This window comes from Rhinolophus ferrumequinum, chromosome 21 (assembly GCF_004115265.2).
Source record: "Rhinolophus ferrumequinum isolate MPI-CBG mRhiFer1 chromosome 21, mRhiFer1_v1.p, whole genome shotgun sequence".
NCBI classification, from domain to species: Eukaryota; Metazoa; Chordata; class Mammalia; order Chiroptera; family Rhinolophidae; genus Rhinolophus; species Rhinolophus ferrumequinum.
This window is the reverse complement of record NC_046304.1, coordinates 41,883,742-41,906,324: the sequence shown is the minus strand read 5'-3', so window position 1 is coordinate 41,906,324 and position 22,583 is coordinate 41,883,742. Positions and strand designations below refer to the sequence as shown.

At 33.4% G+C, this 22,583-nt stretch overlaps 1 protein-coding gene across 9 annotated transcripts in view; it reads right to left on the bottom strand.

The window, feature by feature from the left end:
• The window catches only part of TANC2 (tetratricopeptide repeat, ankyrin repeat and coiled-coil containing 2), a 283,842-nt gene that overhangs the window by 217,690 nt on the left and 43,569 nt on the right, over window positions 1-22,583 (bottom strand). For 8 of the 9 annotated variants that reach the window (XR_004421261.1, XM_033089675.1, XM_033089678.1 and 5 more), the window contains exon 2: window positions 16,768-16,861. Coding sequence is in view for 7 of the 9 variants with exons in the window: in XM_033089675.1 (XP_032945566.1) it covers window positions 16,768-16,834 (67 nt within the window). In the remaining 2 variants the exon portion in view is untranslated. Of the gene's footprint in view, window positions 1-4,083; window positions 4,205-16,767; window positions 16,862-22,583 lie in introns of those variants that run through there. The other variant, XM_033089681.1, reaches the window with a different exon arrangement.

The window sequence follows — 22,583 nt, the reverse complement described above, 5'->3', positions numbered from 1 at the left end:
AGGATTTTAGAAAACAACATATCAATTAAAGCAATTTTGGAAGAGATGTAGCGGAAAGGTTTTCTCTGCTCTGCAGTTTCTACCAGATTATATATACACAATGTATGCTCCTGAGGGCTAATGATACTGTTAAATACTAACACATTTAATCTTCAGTAATTGACTGGAGGAAGAGATGATGAAAATGTTCCGAACCACACAAGTACAAATCCTGGTTCCAACACTTACTGTATGACTTTGGTCAAGTCATTAAACTTTTTTTTTCTATGCCCGTTTATCTACTAAATGAATAAAATAACTGAATTTATCCTATAAGGTTGTGAAAATTAAGTGGACATAATTATGTAGGTATCTAGGTGTGTATGTGTGTCTTTGACACACACATAAAGTGTTTGTTATTATTATCCATTCACCAGTTACTAGGTACCCACTAAGTGCTGGGGCATCGTACCATGTGCTGGAGAAGAGAAGATGGCAATTTTACACTGTTTACCCTCTTATAATATGTGCCGTGACACTGTGACAGACAATGTGCTGTCTTCAATCTAAGGAATTAACAATTCCTGAGGCTATTTCTCAATCTATCCGAGCCTATCAACAATTTTAATGTCATTTACTCTTTCGACAATTGCTAAAACTCAGTGGAAAAGTTTATGGTTATACAGAGAAAAATCTTTACTAATATACAAAACAACATATGTCATTTTTCTAAACTATATTTTCATTCTTTTCTCTCAATTTTCCTATTATTCTATTTCTTCTATTCTTCTACAAGATTCTAATCTAAAAGATTCACAAATAATTTAATGCTAACCTGAAAGAGTCTCCCAGAAACTTATCTCCAAATTTCCTCCCATTCTAATGCATTCATTTTTTTATTTTCTTTTACTCTTAACCACACTGCTAATCTGAAAGACTCATAAATAATACTCTCAGAAACTGGATCTTAGAATTACAAAGACAATAATGGTTAAATGAATATTAACAAGAGTTTTTTATTGCTAAGTTGAAAATGAATTCCTCTCTATTTATAGCATAAAATCTCTTGATTTTATGCTGTAATAGAGTATTTGTCATTTTCTTTAATAAAATAACGTTTCTTTATTGTCAAAAGCATCTCGTACAACAGTCATTCCCTCATCAACTTACTTGTAATATTCTCCTTCAACAAAAGATATCTTAATTGCATCCAGCTCTCTATCGCAAATTTACAGTATTAATCCTTGCCAGCCATTTTGTTTTCAGCTTGTAACACTAGCAGCCAGCTGCCTTCAGCCTGACTCTATTAGCATATTGGATAATTTAGGAAATAAGCACAGAAATGGAATCTAAAAGATATAGTTTGTTTTTATCATACTTTATATACATTATATATTACTCTTTAAATATGCTTTTTTTATGCTTCTCTACTTCCTTTCAATATAATTTATATTCTTTATTTAAATGTTCATTCCTGCTCACATTAACTTTTCCTTCCTCCGATCCTACAAATGAGGTTGACCTATTACTGTTAAATATAAGAATTTTCAAATTTTAATAGAATAAACTACAAGCGTATTTTAAATATTTTCTGTCAAAGGATAAAAGGGTTACATGCTGTAATTTACAACATCTAGCCAAGAATAATAAATAAATAAAAGCTAACATATATTGTTCTCCCATCTCAAGGGTGTTTCTAATAGCTAGCAGACAGCAAACAATTCTCCACCTGTTTTGACCTGTAACAGGCTGCCGTTTGAATGTCAATAACAGTGTGCCCTCACCAAGCACCACTGAAGTCTTAGATGACAAATTATCTAATGCAATTTTAATATGATGGAGAAGGGTAGGGCCAAAGAGTTCCAATTACTGTCCTGTTCTTCAGAACTCTTACCCATCACATCCTCCCCTTCCCCAACAAGTCCCACTTATCCATATTTAATAAATGTCCTGAAATCATATTATTCATTAACCTATTCTATCGTTAATATAAAACTCATTTTAGAGAGACTCTTGCAGTTAATTTAATAATACTGTTTAGAAAGTTTGTTAACGTAATAGAACATAACAGTCCCTTGAAGTAACAATAAGCAAAAAGAAGAGAAAAAGAGGCTCAGGTGGAGAGTGGGTGGGGGAAACCTACAAGAAAATAAACAGCTCAAAGATAAGGATTACTGAAGTGGTTTAACAACTTCATTTTCTCTTCCAAACCCCTCCCCGTCTCCAAGGTATTTTTATGTTTTTTACTATAATGCCAACTAACCAGCCAGGCTGCTGTAGAAACCTCTGGTTAGAATGGATTTCAAGGCTGCTGTGTCTTGTGAGGAACCAATCAGATTTCTTTGTTTCATCTGCAACATTCCATCAGGGTTATATAACATTTTAGATACATGAAACATTCTAATAATATAGCATATTTCACTCTATAGTTAGCTCTTTATTTTCACTAAACTTGGCATATGAAAATCCCATCATTATTCTTTTGTGTTATTCAATAAAAGTAAAGAAATATAGTACAGAAGAGAAGGTTGTGTTTTCCTTTGGGGGAGAAGAGAGAGTGAATTTGTTTTGTCTAAAAGAAATAGTTTTTGAAAATATAGACTACGAGCACTTTGCAGACTACTGAGACTAATGCCGATTATTATTTCTGTCTACAGTAAAGTGGGTGAGGTATCGTAACACAGTGGCAAACAGCCGTACAGCAGTTAATTCTTATCACATACAACATATCATTAGCATAGAATAAAACATTATAAATAGATTTTAAACTCAGGTTTAATCTTTTGCAAAACATTTTAAAGCACAGAAAAATTAAGTGAAGTATTCAAAATGCCTGGGCAAATATTTTCTCAAACGAGACAATCTGAACTCTAAATGTCACACCCCAATTTAACACCCACAATACTAACCAAAAAATAATATACCAGCAGCATTGTTACCTATATTATCAGAATACTTGCAGTACATTTGTACTGAAATCATACAAATATATTCTCTCTCTCTCTCTCTCTCTCTCTCTCTCTCTCTCTCAGAAATAATGCTGCATAACTTAAATATTGCTCTTCTGGGCTATTAATACAGCAACTCAAAGATATTCAAAACACATTAAGCTGGAACCTGTGAATCTGGTATTTTCTTTGTTTTTACAACTTAAAGGCATCCCACATGTGATGGTTACAAATCAGCACAGGATTAAAATAGTGCACGAATGCATTAAAAAGCTGAATCTGTTGGGTGTGGCTTAAGTAGATATATCTTGTCTCAAGTGGACAGTTCCCAGTAATATGCTGCCACACAAACCCAAAACACACGAGTACATAAGTAAAGTGCTTCCGGCAGGGGGTGGGAAACTGAACCTCCATGTTTTTATCTATACTTGATGTTCAATTGTTTCTTATACTATAATTCTAAAATGACAGTGCCTTGAGTCAATGCTGAACATTCCTCAAGAAACCAAGGACAGAGAAATTTTACTTGTCCTACTTTCTCTCCTTATTTTATACTCACTGTCTACAACATGGCCGTTCTTACAAATATTTTGCTTTCATAGAAGAGGTAATCATTTCAATCATGACTATGTGCAATGCGAACTCACACTGCATTACAGTCATCAATAAAATATGAAGTGCCAACTCCAGTGTTCATTCTACTTATTTTCCATCTCACCAGAGAATGCTCCACTTAATGCTCTCTACTATTATAGAATAAACAATATAAAAAAAGAGACATTGGTAGGAGCTGCGACAAATCTGCAACAGAGAAAATATGAAATCTGTAATGACTTACTGTTTTAAAAATCTAGTATTAATAGGAAAAAAGCCTACGTGTATATGTATGTGTGTGTATATATACACACTATACATATTTAGTAGAAATATAAACCTGTTCATAAGCTACCATACATGCATTTATTAATGCTACACATGCAATATACCTGAAACCTCTAGATACAGAGCGCATGCAGATTTCAAAACTACACATTTTCATTCTTAAATGGCCATAATCAAATATTAACACAGCTAAAGATATCTGACATAGTGAACTATATCTAAGCTTTTAATCTCATTAAGCAATTTTCTCTGGCATTCAGTATAGCAAACCCACCTTTGAGTCATATTGACGGTTATTCTTTCCCCATGCCCTGTACGTGCTGCACCATTTTGTTTGTCTTCTGGACAGTGGAGAAATCAGCAGAACAGCAGTGAAGGAGTGTACTGGAGTCAGCAGAGGCAGTGCCAGCCTCCTACTGCAGTCTGTATATTGAACGCACTCAAACCCACAGGTGCCTACGTAAAATCCTCCAGCTGCAGCCTGCAACTTAATATTTCCTTCAGCAGCAGATCTGTATGCTAGTTTCACTTTGCTTTAACCCAACAAATGGGCAAGATGCACAACAGTGTGCCACCTTTTAAAAAATAATTTTACATAAAATACTTATATAGAAATTATGTCTATTAAGTAGCCAAAAATGAATGACTTTTAAAATCACAAGAATAATCACCAAATTATGAAGATTCAGAAGGATAATTACCAGAAGAGAAATTCATTTCTAGCATTCTATAAATTCTAAACTGATAATTTAATTTTTTCCAAGAACATTAAAAACTAACATATGTATGTTTTGAAAAAAAAGTAATTTTTTTCAAATACCATAAATATATCATGTACATATGCATAAAGAGGCTTGCCTCTAACCACACTTTTTCATCAACAAATAATCCATTTATAAGAAAATACAGACCTGATCTATTAAAAGGCAATGTGAATCTAAATAAACCAATGTTCAAAAAATGACAGATGAAACAAGAAGCAGAGGCTCACAATCCTTTCACATAAACTTCAAAAACATACATACACTCTTATCCTACCAGAATTATAGAATTTAAAAACCATGAAGAATTTTAAAGAAGACAAGTCTAACTCTAATTTTTCAGATGAACAAATTAAAGACCACAGAGGTTAAGGCTAAACTATCTTTCTCAAGGTCACATCGCTGGTCAGTAGCAAAACTTGATCTTCTAAACACACCTTTTAATAAATAAATAATAATTAATAAATAAATAACAATTACTAAAACTCACCCGAGATTAAACAGTAATCTGAATATTCCTATATTCCTATATTAAAAAATTAAGTTGTGGTTAAAAAAACCTTTACAAAAAAGAAATCTCCAGGCCCAAATGGTTTCATAGGTGAATTCTACCACTACCAAACATTAAAAAAAAAACAACACACCAATTCTACACAATCTCTTCCAGAAAAAAGAAGAGAAGGAAACACTCCCAACTTATTTTAAGAGGACAAAATTATTCTAATATCAAATTAGATAAAAATAATTACAAAAAAAACGAAAAGACAGACCAATAGCCTTCATGAACACAGAAACAAAAATCCTCAACAAAATATTGGCAAATCAAATCCAGTAACGTATACACACACACACATACACACACACACACACACGCTGACCAAAAGAAGTTTATCCTGGGAATGCTAAGCTAGTTTAATATTTGGAAATCACTCAGCATAATTCAACTTATTAATGGTTCGAAGAAGAAAAATCACATGATCATATCACTGATATGAAAAAGCATTTAACAAAATTCAATATCCATTCATGGTAAAAACTAGAAAAAGTAGGAATACAGGAAAAATACCTCAACTTGATCAAGAACATCTTCAAAAAAACCCTACAGCCAATATCATCATACTTGGTGGTCCAAGACTGAATGATTCCCTCTTAAGTTCAGCAACAAGGGGCAAGAACACCCATTCTCGAGGCCGGCCCAGTGGCTCAGGCGGTTGGAGCTCCGTGCTCCTAACACCGAGGTCACCGGTTCGATTCCCACATGGGTCAGTGGGCTGTGCCCTCCACAACTAGTAGAATGAAGACAACGACTCTTGAGCTGAGCTGCCGCTAAGCTTCCAGTGGGGCGGCCAGACGGCTCAGTTGGTTAGAGCATGAGCTCTTAACAATAAGGTTGCCTGTTCGAGTCCTGCATGGGATGGTGGGCTGAGCCCCCTGCAACTAGACTGAAAACTAGCAACTGGGCTTGGAGCTGAACTGCACCCTCCACAGCCTAGATTAAAGGACAACTTGACTTGGAGGTGATAGGCCCTGGAAAAACACACTGTTCCCCAATATTCCTCAATAAAAAATTTTTTAAAAAATCAATCATATATACAATTAAAACCCAAAATTAAAAAAATACTATGAACAGTAGCTTTAAAAAGGAAATACCGTGTTTCCTCGAAAATACGACCTAACCGGAAAATAAGCCCTAGCATGATTTTTCAGAATGACATCCCCTGAACATAAGCCCTAATGCGTCTTTTGGAGCAAAAATTAATATAAGACCCAGTCTTATTTTTGGGGAAACACAGTAGGTATAAATTAATAAAATACATTTGTATGCTGGAAACTACAAAATGTTGATGAAAGACAACAAATAAGATTTAAATAAATGGAAACACGTAACATGTTCATACACTGGAAGATCCAACATGGTAAAAGATTTCAATTCTACTCCAACTGATCTACACTTCCAACCAATACCCCAGAAGGGTTGTTTTTTTTAAATAGATATAGATTCTAAAATTTATATAGAAAGGCAAAGGATCTAAAATTGCTAAAACAACTTTGAAAAAGTTGCAGGAATCACACTACCCTGTTTTAAGACTTACTATGAAGCTACAGTAATCAAGACAGTGTGGTATTGGCAAATAGACACAAAGAGATCAGAGGAACAGAATAAACAGTAAAGAATAAACCCAAACAAATATGGCCAACTTTTTTGACAACATTTTTGACAATGGTGCAAAAACAATTTAAAGGAGAGTCTTTTCAACAATGGTATTGGAACAACTGTATATCCATTTGCAAAAAACAAACACATCAACCTTTACCTCACACCATATATTAAAAAAACTCAAAGTGGATCAGAAATCTAAATCTATAAAACACTCAGGAAAAAACCTGGGAGAACTCTTTATGACCTGGGTTAGGCAAAGAACTTTTATTTTATTAATTTTATTGGGGAATATTGGGGAACAGTGTGTTTCCCCAGGGCCCATCAGTTCCAAGTTGTTGTCCTTCAATCTAGTTGTGGAGGGCGCAGCTCAGCTCCAAGTCCAGTTGCCATTTTCAATCTTAGTTTCAGGGGCACAGCCCACCATCCCATGTGGGAATTGAACCCGCAACCTTGTTGTTGAGAGCTCACACTCTAATCAACTGAGCCATCTGGCCACCCCAGGCAAAGAGTGTTTAGATATGATACCATAGGCATGATACATTAAAAAAAAGATAAACTGGACTTCATTAAAATGTAAAACGTTTGCTCTGCCAAAATCACTGTAATGAGAATAAACAAAACAAGCAAATCACGTTCCAATAAAGGACCTGTATCTAGAATATACAATGGATTCTCAAAATTCAACAGTAAGAAAACAACCTAATTTAAAAATGGGTAAAAGATCTGAATAGACACTTCACTATAGAGGATATATGAAAGGCAAATAAGCACATGAAAAGATGTTCAACATCATTAGCTATTAGAAAAAATGCAAATTAGAATCACAGTGAGAAACCACTACACATTTATTAGAATGACTAAAATTAAAAAACATATATACTGACAATATTAAGGGCTAGCAAGGATGTGGAACATTTGGAACTCATACCTTGTTGGTGGGAATGAAAATGGTACAGCCAATCTGCAAAACTGCTAGGCAGTTTCTTATAAAATTAAACAGGCATCTACCATATAATCCAACAATCCCACTGCTAGGCACTGACCCTAGATAAATGAAGAGTTACATTCACACAAAAACCTGTACATGATTGCTTATAGTGGCTCTATTCATAATTGCCAAAAACTGGAAACAACCCAAATGTTCTTTAGTGGATGAATGAATAAACAAACTGTAATACAACCATACAATGGCACATCACTCAGCAATAAAAAAGAACAAACTACTACTGCTGGATCCAACAACTTGGATGAATCTCAAAGACATTTAAGCAGAATAAAAGAAGCCAGTCTTAAAAAGCCACATACTGTATTATTCCATTTATATGACATTAAAAAAAAAAACAAAAACAGAGATAGAGAATTGGTTTCCAGGATTAGGGGTGGGAGACGGTTGTGACCAAAAAGTGATATCAAAATGTAGCCTGTACCATCATGTACACTAATTGTGGTGGCAGCTGCTACATCTACACGTGTTGAAATTCACAGAACTATGTACATACACGCACACACACACACACAGTATATTTTACCTTAGAGTAAGTTTTTAAAACTTCAACCACCACTATGTGGTCATGACTTCCAATTCTACGTGCCCAATCTCTTACGTGCCCTCTCCTCCGGGCCCTTAACCCATATATCTAATTTCCCCTGGATATCCCACCATCACCTCCAAATTAGTATCACCAAAAGGGAATTCATTACATTTCCCTTCAAACCTCAAGTGAACAGCACCAACCATTCACCCCGTCTCCTAAGCCAGAAACACGGGTGTAGTCACTGAGTCAGCTCTGTGAGTTACTCCATGACTAGGACGTGATTGATATAGCATTCGTGATCTATAGCACTGATCTAGAGCATTCCATATCTCCAGTAGCTATAACTGTATCTAGCACATAGCAAACACTCCCTAAATATTTTTGTTGAGTGAATGAATCAATGAGTAAATAAGACTATGGCTCCGCCTTCGTTTGACCCAAACCCAATCAATCCAGTTCAGTTGATTCTTTCTTGACATCCCTCCATCCCCCTGCAGCCCTTAGTTCAGACCCCTATTGTCTCTCACCTGCAGCAGCTCCTAATGATGAGCTTGTTGTTTTGCCTGCCCACCATCACACTCACACCTTTCTGGGAACTGCCCTTTACCAACCTTCACCCCATCTACTAATTTACTCTCTCCCTCTGCCACAGTTGATTTCCACGAGGGAAGACACCTAACCCAGGCTGAGGTGATCACAAACCTTACTCACACCCTAGTCCAAAGGATAACTGGTTTGTCCAAGGTGGATACCAGACCAAAGTTAAGCCAGAGTCAACCTACTCACGAGCACATCGAATTGAAAACAAAACAATTGAGTCAGTATCCCCCTCTTGTTGCCTGGACTGTTAAAATAGAAAAGTCAAGTGTTGTTGATAGCTATGTTCCACTATTTGAACTGAATAGCAGAGAAAACTAGCATGTACGGTCAGAAAAGAATAAAATAGACCTACAGAAAAAAGCAGATATAAGAAATGAGAGCCAACCAAAGTACCAAACTGCCTGTATGTAGTTCCCTCCATGTGTGGAGCTCCCTCCCAACTCCATGCCTTTATACTTGCTGCATCCTCTGCCTGAAACTTACTTTTCCTCATTTCTCAAATTGGCTAACTACTATTTGGGCTCACTGATAGTTGCTACCTCCTCCAAGAGTTGTTCTACTCCTCCAATCTGAGATGGAGTCGCGCGTGTGTGTGTGCCTGTGTGTCTGTGTGGAATATAGTATTAGGATTATATAGGTACACGCGCGTGCGCACACACAAACACAAACACACACACACACACACACTATTCCAATAGTATTCTGTATAGAAGTTAATATTTCCCATCGTATATTTTAATAGTATTGGTTTACTTATACCATAGTGTATAATCTGGGAGGGACTGTGTCTTATATCTCTAAGTAAACTGTATCCCTCAGTACTTTACCTGGCCCATAGCAGGTGACTGCTGTATCATCAGAAATGAAAATACAACACAGAGAGAAGAGAGGAAAGATGTATCTAAATATTATCTAATAGTTCTTTAGCTCAGTGTATAAAGTGATTGAAAAGTTAACAGAGAGGAAATATACTAGTAGTCCGGCCATCGATCTTTAAGATGGAAGCAAAGAAGAATAACAAAATAATACAATATTTTGAGTAAAGAAATGACTGCACTAAGCAATGAGCATGTGAGTAATATCAGAAGTAATGGGATGAGGCATGAGATAAATTTTTAGAGCAAAAAAGTACAGCCAAGTATAATTTAGAAAAAATTAATTTTTTCCTTCAGCATTGTCTTTCTCCCTCTGAACAGCCCCTTTTTCAAGCAGCCAAGTCTTTTGTGGTTAGGATGGGAGATGATAGCAAAAAAGTAGATAAAACTGTTACAAATATTTGAGTTTGAAAAACCTGTCCCCTTACAGACATAAAAAGGATTCATATCATTAAAAATATATATTCAGGGGAGGCCGGTTGGCTCTGTTGGTTAGAGCGCAGTGCTCATAACACCCAGGTCCTGGTTCGATTCCTACATGGGCCAGTGCGAGCTGCGCCCTCCACGACTAGATTGAAAACAACGACTTGACTTGGAGCTGATGGGTCCTGGAAAAACACACTGTTCCCCAATAAAAATAATAAAAACAACAACAACAAAAAACATACATATATTCAGGAGAAAGATTAAGTAAGAGCAAATCTCCCATCCGCTCCCACTCTAGACTAGAAAAGAAGCGCCCTGCTCAAGAATAATCACCAAAATCTGTCTTCTAGGATTACCGGCTGGTTTCTTTCCCAGACAAGGCCTTTCACACAGTAAAATTCTATGGTTCAAGACCCAGTCCTCAGCTTTGGAGGTCAGAAACCAAGTCTTTAAAGATTTCCAAAATGGGTAAGCCTCAAAGGGATTGAGTCACACCATAACAGCTCCATATCACCTGGAAACTTCATAGCAAAATATTAGTCATTACTGACAAACATGAGGAAGTCCTGTCTTTCCTACTGGGAGACAAATGTGGCTCTAACTCTTGGTATGGGAAAGACTGCTAAGTTTAAAAATAAACAAAACCTATAGTTAATTTAATAAAACAAAGTGGCAGACTCCACTGCCTGCCTACCCAAACGTTTCTTTCATACTACAGAACCCTGATTTTATTTTAGGTATTTGCTTCAAGGGAGTCTGGTTCTCACCCTAGTATCAGGAGAGAAACCTTAATTAGTCAATGAATCTTCATAACAACATTTACAATTCCATTAATTGGCTTAAGAAAAGATTATGTGCTATAATTTGGCCAGTGGGATGTGAGGTGAATAGGGAAGGCAGAAAACTTGCCTTCAGAAAAGTTTACCTTAATCTTAAAAATGTACCCAAGAAAGGGCCAGTTGGTTTAGCAGTCTTTGAACAATGCTGTGTGTGAATATAGAAGTTGAAGGTATGACAGTCCTTTTGCAACTTTGTAAGGACAAGTCTGAGAACAATAACCAATACGCTGAAAGTGACAGAGCAGAAAGATGGAAAGAAATTGAGTCCTTGATGATGCTGCTGAGTTTCAGAATTAACTTATCTAGAATCACCGTATCTCAGGAATTCTTTATTATGTGAACTTATATGTAATTCCCTTTCATATCTCAATCGTTTTCAATTGGGTCTTTGGTAATTCTCACCATTCTAACTGCTACAACAACAAATAAAATTGACAGGGGAAAAGACCATATAAGATCTAATCAAATTTAAATTTTAACATAAAGTTCTTATTTCCTCTAGAAATTTCAAATTTAATAAATCTGAGGGCAAGGGTACTGAGTTTAGATGTTAAAATATTTCTTAAAACCCTGCTATAAATGTGATTAACAATCCATTCTTTTCAGCAACTTTCTAATTCACCCTAGGTTCTAGGAATAGAAAATTTTTGCAGTTGCTAGAATGCAACGTATAGTCTCATATCTTCATCTACTGGCAAATACTACTTTCTCTATGTGGACCCCTAACGCATACTTATCCTTCAAAGTTCAATTTGCATTCTTCTCTCCTCCCTGCCTCTCCTCCAATTGTATTATCCATGTTGCTTTAGGAATCTCTCTCCTCTATTAGACTTTGAGCTCCCTGAGACTAGGAACTATCGCCAGCATGTATCACAATGTTTAATACAAAGTAGGCATTAAAAAATATTTGTGGAGTGATTTTATGAACTACATTTGGGGGCAGTCACATGTTCCTTTTATTACAGTACTGGATGATGGATATTTATAAAATATATTCATCATCACAGCAAGTTCTATTGAACAGCACTATTCTTAAGAGTCATTGAATTATTTCAAAACAATTGAAAACTAGTATTATCTGATATTTTTAAAACAACCATATATAAGACAAAATAATTTTATGACTTTTTCAGAAAATTCTTGCCACATGACAAATATTTATTAAGAAATATGGACCAAGGATATAAAGTAGATAAGAAGTGTTCTGTTCCCAATACCAATCTTGGTCTAAGCAGCAACTATTAGGTTGGTGCAAAAGTAATTGCGGTTTTTGCAATTATTTTTAACCTTTAAACCGCAATTACTTTGCACTAACCTAATACTATCCAAATGCTTTACAATAACTACAAATGATATTTACCATTCTTTCCTAATCAAAACCATAGGCTCCCTAAAATAAAATCTTCAATGAGCAAAAGAAAATCATCCCACAATTTTCAAATTTTACACATATTTAATGTTAATATAGACTAATATATGAGTATAATTTTGGTTAAAGTATTTAACATAGTACAAGGCACATAATAGTCAATAAATGTATGCTGACTGAATCTGAATCAATTGTATGCAGAGGTGAACGAAGTATTTTTCCAAATTTTATATCTTAACATACACATGAAAAGGATATTTCAATACCATAGACTCATCTGAAGATAGTCAAACCACTTTGTTAGAGAAACAGAATTAATATCATAGCTATATGTTTATCATATACTTTTTATTAATATTACTTCACTGACATATCCTATTGATTACACAAAATAACTGTACAAAAGACATTTCATTTGAAAATTGTTCAACCATGGAGTTACTATGCAAGACTTTCAGTCTCATTCTAATAGTAAAGACAACATTTTTCAATGTTACGTGCTCCTTCAGTTTACTTAAAGATTAATGGTGGTTTAGGAAAAAAACAAAGCCAAATATTTTTGTTCATCCCTGGTTTAGAAACATGACCAGATTACGTCCTATCTCAGTAAAGCTTTGTCTAAAGATCCCTTTGGAACTCCTGTAAAGAACCAGCATTTTTGATGGCAAGACACTTAGGGATGAATGAAAGAATATCATGACTCCAGGTCAGAACACTTTGAATCTAGAAAAAGAAAGTTAACCTATTTTCTCCAGGAAGTAAAAAAAATACCTTGTATACAAGAATCTATGAAAATGGGGTGGGGGGGAGCACAGAGCTTGTTTTTAAGATTAAATTTCTGGTTATTGAGTTTCTTTAAAGTAAGACAACAACTAACTTATAACTGTACTGATGGTACTTCCCATTTATAGAAATGCATTCTAGAGATCCTTGAGGACAAGAGTCTGTGAATGATGTACCATACCAATTTTTAAAAGATATTTTTCTACTTTTAGCATCTCACTCATTTCTTAGCCCCATCATTCACCTTTTAATACTGTGAGCACACGCAGGTATTTTTATTAAAATCCCCATATATCACAGGAAAACAGAAGTGAGCATGATTGCATTATATGAGGAGACCATGTGATAGTACAGAATATCACAAACTTGCAAAAGCACTAAATCTATAATCTAGTTTTCTTTATTTGAAATAAAGTTTCCTAAAAAAACAGATATATTCATATGAAAAATTTGATAGTGTTAAAATAAGTTATTATTTTAACTTGGTGAAGTCATTACAATGTATTATATCAAAATATGCCATATAAAAAATTAAGCATTATAAAATTATATATTTAATTCCCTAATTAAATCCCTTTTTTAAACAGAAAGCACATTCTATTTCCTAAATATTTCTTTTTCTTCACTGTACCCTCTCAGATTTATGAATGTAGGACTATAAGTGATATATCTGATATATACTTGGATTTTTAAAGTAATACATCTGCTGCAACAGTGTCCAAATTAAACCAGTTTTATATATATACATATTTTTTTTCTTTTTTTTAAATTGTTGATTAAAATATATAAGCTTGGATTAATAATAAAAGAGTTTTTTTCAAGGGAGCTTCAATCTACTAAGAAATCAATATTTTAAATTTCAAGCAATTTGCACAAGTTGAGGATGGGAAAAACAATACAGAAGAATGAAAATTTACTTCCTTAAATTGGAAAGAATTGTATATAGTGAAAATGATAAAGCATTGTATGTAGAGAGAATGATAAATACAGTGAAAAGTAAATAATTTGTGACTGTGGAAGGGTAAGTGGCGTTCTCTGTACTATTGTTGCAACCTTTTGGTAAGCTTAAAATTATTTCTAAATTTAAAAAAATTAAAGAAGCAAATGGAAGTTCTGGAACTGAAATACATAAAAACTAAAATTAAGAACTGAATATGGTTAAGAGGAGATTACACACCAGTGAAGAGTAAATTAATGAACTGTCAGATAGATCAAAAGAAAATATCAGGCATAAAGTAAATAGAGAAAAAAGGACAGAAAGAGAATATAAGAAACATAGGTGATATGCATATGGTCTATCAAAACGTATAACTGAGGTCCTAGGAAGAAAAGATAGGGAGAAAATGAAAAAAAATTAACATTTAAAGAGATAATGGATAATAGCTTTCCAAAACTGATCAAAGATATCAATCCACAGATTCAAAAAACCCTACAAACATAAATAAATAGAAGATAAACAATGATAGATAAAAAGAAAACTACTCCTGGGTACATCAGTGTAAATCTAGAAGACTAAAAACTAAGAGAAAAAAGACAGATTGCCTTTAAAGAGACAGCAAGTAGGCCTCCTTAAGTCACAGCAATTAACAGTGACTTCCCACCAGAAATAATTCAAGTAGCCAGAAGACAATGAACAGTATTTGAAAGTGCTGAAAGAAAATAATTGCTGACCTAGAATTCTACACCCAGCAAAAATATTCTGCAAAAAATAAAGGGGAAAAAAGGCAAAATAAAGACATTTTTAGATAAACAAAAGCAAAGTAAATTTGCCACAAGAAGATCAATCCCAACTAAAGGAAATTATAAAAAGCATTCTTCAGACATAAAGAAAGGTTATCCCATCTAGATATTAAGGGATGTAGGAAGGAATGAAGATCAATGAAAAGGTCAAACATGTGGGTAAATCTAAATAACAGGCACTACATTAAAAAAAAAAAAAAAAAAAAAAGTCTTGTAAAGATTAAAATACATACAGATGAAAATAATCTGAAGTTCTTGCATTCTCCAGAAGAGGGTAAAAGTACCAATTGATATTAAACTTTGATTGATGTTTTAATCTTTAAGGTAACCACTGAAAAGAATTATAATAGTATATAATTTCCAAGCCAATAGAGGGAGATATGGAATGATGAAAAATTTTTTAATCAATCTAAAATAAAGCATGAAAGAAGAAAGAAAAAAAGCACAGAATAAGCAGGACAAGTAGAACACATACAGTAACATGTTACATATACACCCAAATATATCACTGGTTGAATTAATGTTGAGGAACCAATGTCTCCCTTAAGAGAAAATACTTGTCTGAATGAATAAAAAAGAAAACTCAACTATATGCTATTAATATATAGAAATGTTTAAAGTATGGAACAAATCAGACCTTGCAAACACTAGTCAAAAGAAAACTGGGCTAGCTATCCTCATAGTAGACAAAATCAATTTTAAAATAAAAGGCATTATTAGAAATAAAAAGGGGCTATCTCATTATGGCAAAACAATCAATTCACCAGGAAGACAGAGCAATTTTAAATTTCAGAAGATCTAATAAGATAGCTTCCAAATATAGAAAGCAAAAACTGTCAGGAACTACAAAGAGAAATAGACAATTCCACAATCATAGTTTGAGATTTAATCCACCTTTCTTAGTAAATAATTAAAAAAATATATGTGATATAAAATATTTGAGGACTACCAATAACAAAACTGACCAACACTGCACCCAATAACTGCAGAATCTACATTATTTTTAGGTGCATCCAGAATATTGATCATATGCTGAACTGTAAGGCAAATCTCAATAAATCAAAAGAATGACATAATACAGGATAGGTTCTCTGATAACAGTACAATTAAGTTAATGATAACTAGGAAATCATCAACTGTTTAGAAATTAACACTTATACTTTAAATATCTATGGGTCAAGAAGAAATAGCAAGGAGAGTTAAAAAAACATTCTGAAATGAATGATGAATATACTACCAATGTAAACTTACAAAATGCAGACAAATTAGGAAATTGCAAAGATTAAATAATGTAATAAATATCTACAACCCATTTACAGAAAACAAACATTTAGTACATTCCTCTTCAATATTTCTCCCAAAAAAAGTATATATACAGTTTCAGTTTATTTTTAACTTAAGAGCCTAAGAATTACCCCCTTGTTCTTAAATTGTTTATAAACTTTATTTTAATGACTGTAAAAATCTTCAATTTATATTTCACTTTCTGTACAACATTTGAGGACAGTTTCTATTTTTAGTCTCATTCCCCAAAGAGTGCCTAGGACTAAAATAATTGCACATGTTAATTCAAAAAGTAAATTTAGGTCTAGAAGGTTTTCAATAAATGGTACATAGATGCATTACACTCTCAAATATAAGAAATAAATATTGTCTTTAAATGCTTTTCCTTTACCTGACTGTTCCTGATAAGTATTCAAGTGTTCCTTAATAAGCGTATGACAGCCTATAGGAATATAAACTTTCTTTTTTTCTCAATTAAATAAACCATTTAATAAATACATACATAAAGTGTAGCATTAATTCAGATCCCTAAAGAACTTCCTTTTCTAAAATATCACACAGAATAAATGTAGCATAGTCACTTACCACTTGATCGGTTTTTACGACTTGATTTCCCTCCAGTAAGAAGCATCTTGAGACTATTCCGAAACATGGTTGTGCTATTCTAGTACTCACAAAACTGCAAAAGAAAATGTGAGAAAATATGTTAGAAAATTTGATTTTCTATTCAAAATACTAGGAATTAATTTTAAATGCATTATATGTAAGAAATTATGTCTAAAAATATACTACAGAAATTTTAACCATATGCCAAAAACATTTAATTAACTTAATTAAACATTTAAATATTTCCTTACAAGTACCCTACAAGTACCAATACTTTATATTTAGTACCATAAGAGATAAAGGTAAACATCACTGAGAGTACCCATAAACAGAAAACAGAATTAGGTTTGCATTTGACTCTATTTCTTGGACAATTTTCCCATATGCTTAACACACACATCCAAAGTTTAAGAGTCTAGAAACTTACAGCAGCTGCATATTCTCCATTGATCAAGCCAGAATTCCGCCTCACAAGACTACTGATATACACGAATCAGAGCCTTTCGTCTTTATATCCCACTCCTACCAAAGAAAAATCCTTCCAGTTGTGCTTTAGATTATGTCCTCTCTCACCTTCTCAAGGACTTTCATCCAAAAATCATCTTCCTTTTCTCTCTCATACAACTTCCATTTTTTTCTCGTTACCAAATCATTCCAATCATAACATAAACATATGAGTATGTCTTAACCAAAATCAAATAAGCAGGCCTCTCTCTTTATTCCCACATGGTCTAATTACTGCTACTATATCCTTGTTCTTCATAGAAAAATTTCCCAAAAGTGTTCTCAGTACTTGGTGCCTCCAGTAAACTGAAATGAGCAAACGTAAATTAGAACAGAGGTTAACAAAAAATACCCAAACAAAAGCACAGAGAGATAATGGTTGAAAATCGAATGGCAGAAAACAATGGGATGACTTCTTAAAAATTCTGAAAGAAAATAGATGCCAATCAAGAAATCTATTCACAGTTAAAAATATGTTTGAAAAACGAAATAAAGGTAATTTCAGAAAAAAAAAGAATTTATCAGTAAAAGAAATATGAAAAGGGAGTTCTTCCTACAGAAGGAAAATCATACTAGGAAAAAAACCACAGAAATGTAAAAAGAGCCATAGAAAAGGTACATTTGTTGGTACCTATGAATAAACATACTGTAAAAAAATATTACTAGCTTGTTAAGTTTAAATAGATGTAGATTTAAAATTCATGATAACAATAACCAAAAAGGCAGCAGTGGGGTAAATTGAGTTCAAGTTTCTAAGACAGCTGCATTGTGCAGAATGGACTGACAGAAATAATAATTTACATTTGACTGCAATAACTCAAAATTCATGTAGTAATTTCTAGAACAGCCATTAAAAGCTAACTGAGGTGAGAAAAATAATTAAAATATTAATATTTGATTGAACCAAAGAAGGTGATAAGTGAGAGAAAAAGTACAGCACATGTGGATAAAATATAAAACCACTAGTAAGATGTTAGTTTTAAACTCAAATTATATCTGCTAATTATGTTAAGTACTCCACTGAAAGAATATTTACACAGAAAGACAATATGAAAAGATATACACCATTCCAAAACCAAAACACACCATTGTCAATAGCTACAAAAATAAGCAGACAAAAAGATTTACTAAAGTATATAAAATTTGAAATACACAATTGACCGACTAAACCTAATAAATATACATAGCACTCTCTTCCACATAAAAATAGAATACACAAACTATACACAAAACACATACCAAAACGGACTATGTGCTGGGTCATAAAACAAGTCTCAACAAATTTCAAACACTTTAGTCTTTGAGAGTATACTCTCTGACTACAATGCAATTAAGATAGAAGTGAATAATTTTTAAAAATCGAGAAAATCTCCCACTGTTTGAAAATTAGGTGATATGCTTCTAAATAACCCATGAGTCAAAAAGAGTAAATATATCACAATGGAAATTTTAAAGCATTTGCAATGAATGATAATGAAAACATGACCTATGGAAACAAAGGATGGAACTAAAGCAATGCTTGTAAATAAATGTATACCTTAAATGCCTGTACTATTAGAAGAGGATAAAAATCAATATGTAAGTTTCTCTCAAAAGTTCAAAAACAAACAGCAAATCAAACCAAATTAGAAGGAAACAAAGAGTAAAGAGCAGAAACGAATAAAACAAAAAACAAGTCCAAAATAAATAAAATCAACAAAGCAAACACTGTATTTCTGAAAAGTAGTAAAACTGATAAACTCCTAGTAAGGTTGATCAAGAAAAAAAGAGAGAAATTACCAATATCAGGAATAAAATTAGAGATTTCATTTCAGATAGAAAAGGCTTTTTATAAATACGAAGATATTATGAACAACTTTACACTAAATTTAAACTACATTTAATGTTATATGAAACTAATTCTTTGAAAAATATAATTTACCAAAACTATCAAAAAATTTATCAAAATTCTTCCCACAAAGAAAACTACAGGGCCAGATTATTTCACTAGTGAAGAATACAAAACATTTAAAGAACAAATAACACCAATCTTAAAAAATTCTTTAAGAAAATAGAAGTAATGCTTCCCAACACATTTATGAGGGCAGCATGATCTTAATCCCAAAACCTAACAGGGATTACAAGAAAAAAAAATTACAAACCACATTATCTCATGAACATAAGACTCAAAAATCCTTAACAAAAGATAGTAAAAACTGCAAAAAGTTGCCACAAAAACATTGAAGATGACCTAAACAATTGGAGATTATTCATAGTCTCATTGACCTTGTTCATAGATTGGAAGGTTCAATATTGTTAAACGTCAATTCTCCCTATATTGTTCTAAAGAGACAATACAATCGCAATCAAATTCCAGCAGGCATTTTTGTAGAAATTGAAAAGCTGATTTCTAAAATGCACAGGGTAATGCAAAGAGCCAGGACACCCAAACAGTCTTGGAAACTCACAAAAAAACTGGAGCACTTATACAACTCTAAAGCTCCAGTAATCATGACAATATGGTACCCGCAAAAGTATTCAAGTACTTCAATGAAACAGAATAGGTAGTCCAAAAATAGACCTATACTTATATCCTCATTTGTTTTCAACAAAGTCATTAATGGATAAAGGAAAGTCTTTTCAACAAATGGTGGTGGAACCAGTAGATACTCGTTTTTTTTAAAAAAAATTAACCCATACATGAAAACTCAAAGTACATCAAACATCACATAAATGCTAAAATCATCTCTTAGAAGAAAACATAGGAGAATGTCTTCTTTATTTAGAGATAGATAAAAGGTTCTTAGAACACAGAAAGTAATAACCATAAAAGATAAAGCTGATGTATTTGGGCTTCATTAAATTTTTTTTTAAATCTTCTCATCAAAAATAACATTAAGAAAATGAATAGGCTAGTCACAAATTGGGAGAAATCATTCGCAAAACATGTATGTAACACAGAACTGATATCCAAGAACACCTACAACTCAATAATAGACAAATATTTTTAAATGAGTAAAAGATTTGAATAGACATTTGTACAAAGTATATTAAAAAGGCTCAAATATATGGTGATGGAAAGAGAACTGACTCTGTCTGGGTGGTGAACGCACAATGTGATTTATAGATGATGTAATACAGAATTGTACACCTGAAATTTATGTAACTTTACTAACAATTGTCACCCCAATAAACTTTAATTTAAAAAAAAAAGAACAAAATATGCTATTTCTGGAGAGCTACTCAAGTAAGAATAAAACACTGTTTTAAAAGAAAAAAAGAAAAAAAAAGGCTTAACACTATTTGTCATTGGGGAAATACAAATTACCATGAGTTACCACTATACTCCCACCAGAAGAGCTAACTTTTAAAAGCCTAACAATACCAAATATTGACCAGAATGGAAAGCAAATGAAACTCATAATATATTGTTTTAGGAGTATAATGGTACAACTGCTCTGGAGAGAAGCCTAGCTGTTTATTATAAAACTAAGCATATATCTAATGTGTGACACCACCCCTTACATAGTATTTACCCAGGAGGAGAAATTAAAACATGCACGTAAAAAGACTAGTATAGCAATTTTCTTAGCAGCTTTATTCATAATAGCAAAAAACTAGCCCAGGTGTCTATCAATAGGAAAATGCATAAACTACGATTTTTATAAAGTGGAATACTACTCAATAAAAAGGTATGAAGTATTCATATATTCAACAAAATAGACAAATCTCAACATATACTATGATGAATGAAAGAACACTACATAAAAGTATATGCAGTAATCTATGGTAGAATAAAATCAGAATGTTTGTCTCTTAAGGGTAGGTGAGAGGATTTACTGAGAAAAGGCATGAAGAAACTGTCCAGGATGATGACAATATTCTGTACCTTGAGGAACTTGGGATACATAGATGTATACATTTGTCAAAACTTAGCAATTGTTCAAATCAGATTTATGATCACATTGCATGTAAATTTTACCTCAAAAGAATAAAGTAAACAAATACTGAACTATACTTAATGGTATTCATGCTTACATATTTAGAGGAAGGCATACTGATGTTCCAATTCTTTGAAATGCATCAAAAAATGATTTCAAAAGGGATGCATTTCAATGGAATGGAACAGAACAGGTATTCCAAAAATAGACCTACACTTATATCATCATTTGTTTTCAACAAAGTCATTAATTGCTAAAGGAATGAGCAGGCTGATGTATAATAAAGCATTTATAGAATATATAATTTATATAGAAAATTAACAGTAGGTTCTAAGTGGTGGATATACATGTGTTAACTGTAAAATTACGTTACATTTTCTGTATGTTTGAAATTTTTTTTTTTTTTTTTTTGGAACAGGACTTTATTGGGGAACAGTGCGTATTCCAGGATTTTTTTTTTTTTCTCCCCAAGTCAAGTTGTTGTCCTTTCAGTCTTAGTTGTGGAGGGCGCAGCTCAGCTCCAGGTCCAGTTGCCGTTGCTAGTTGCAGGGGGCACAGCCCATCATCCCTTGCAGGAGTCGAACCCGCAACCTTGTGGTTGAGAGGACGTGCTCCAACCAACTGAGCCATCCGGGAGCTCAGCGGCAGCTCAGCTCAAGGTGCCGTGTTCAATCTTAGTTGCAGGGGGCGCTGCCCACCATCCATCCCTTGCGGGAGTCCAGGAATTGAACCGGTAACCTTGTGGTTGAGAGTGCACTGGCCCATGTGGGAATCGAACCGGCAGCCTTCGCAGTTAGGAGCATGGAGCTCTAACCGCCTGAGCCACCGGGCCGGCCCCTGAAATTTTTTATGTAAGGTAAAAAAACACATTCCCACAAAGGAAACTCTAGGCCCACAGGATTTCAATAGTGCACTCTACCAGCATTTAGGGAAGAATACCAATCTTACACAAATTGTTCCAGAGAGTAGAAAAATAGGGAACACTTCCAAATTTGTTTTTTAAAGACAGCATAAGCTTGGTAACAAAAGACAGCAAGGCTGTTACAAGAAAGAAGTTATTACTCACCTCTCTATTGACACAGATACAAAAATCCTAAGCAAAATAGTGGCAAAAATCAAATCTATCAATACATTAATCAGGACCAAGTGTGGGTGGGGTTAAATCCAGAAATACAAAAATGATTTGACACATGACAATCAATATAATTTACCACATTAACAAGAGAAATAAATCATATCCATAGATGAATCAAAAGCAATTGATAAAATTCAACATTTTTAAAAAACTTGTACAAAAGTAGAAATAAAAGAGAAGTTCTGTAATATTATAAAAGTGTATGTTTAAAAGTAAAAAACTTGCAGCAAACATCA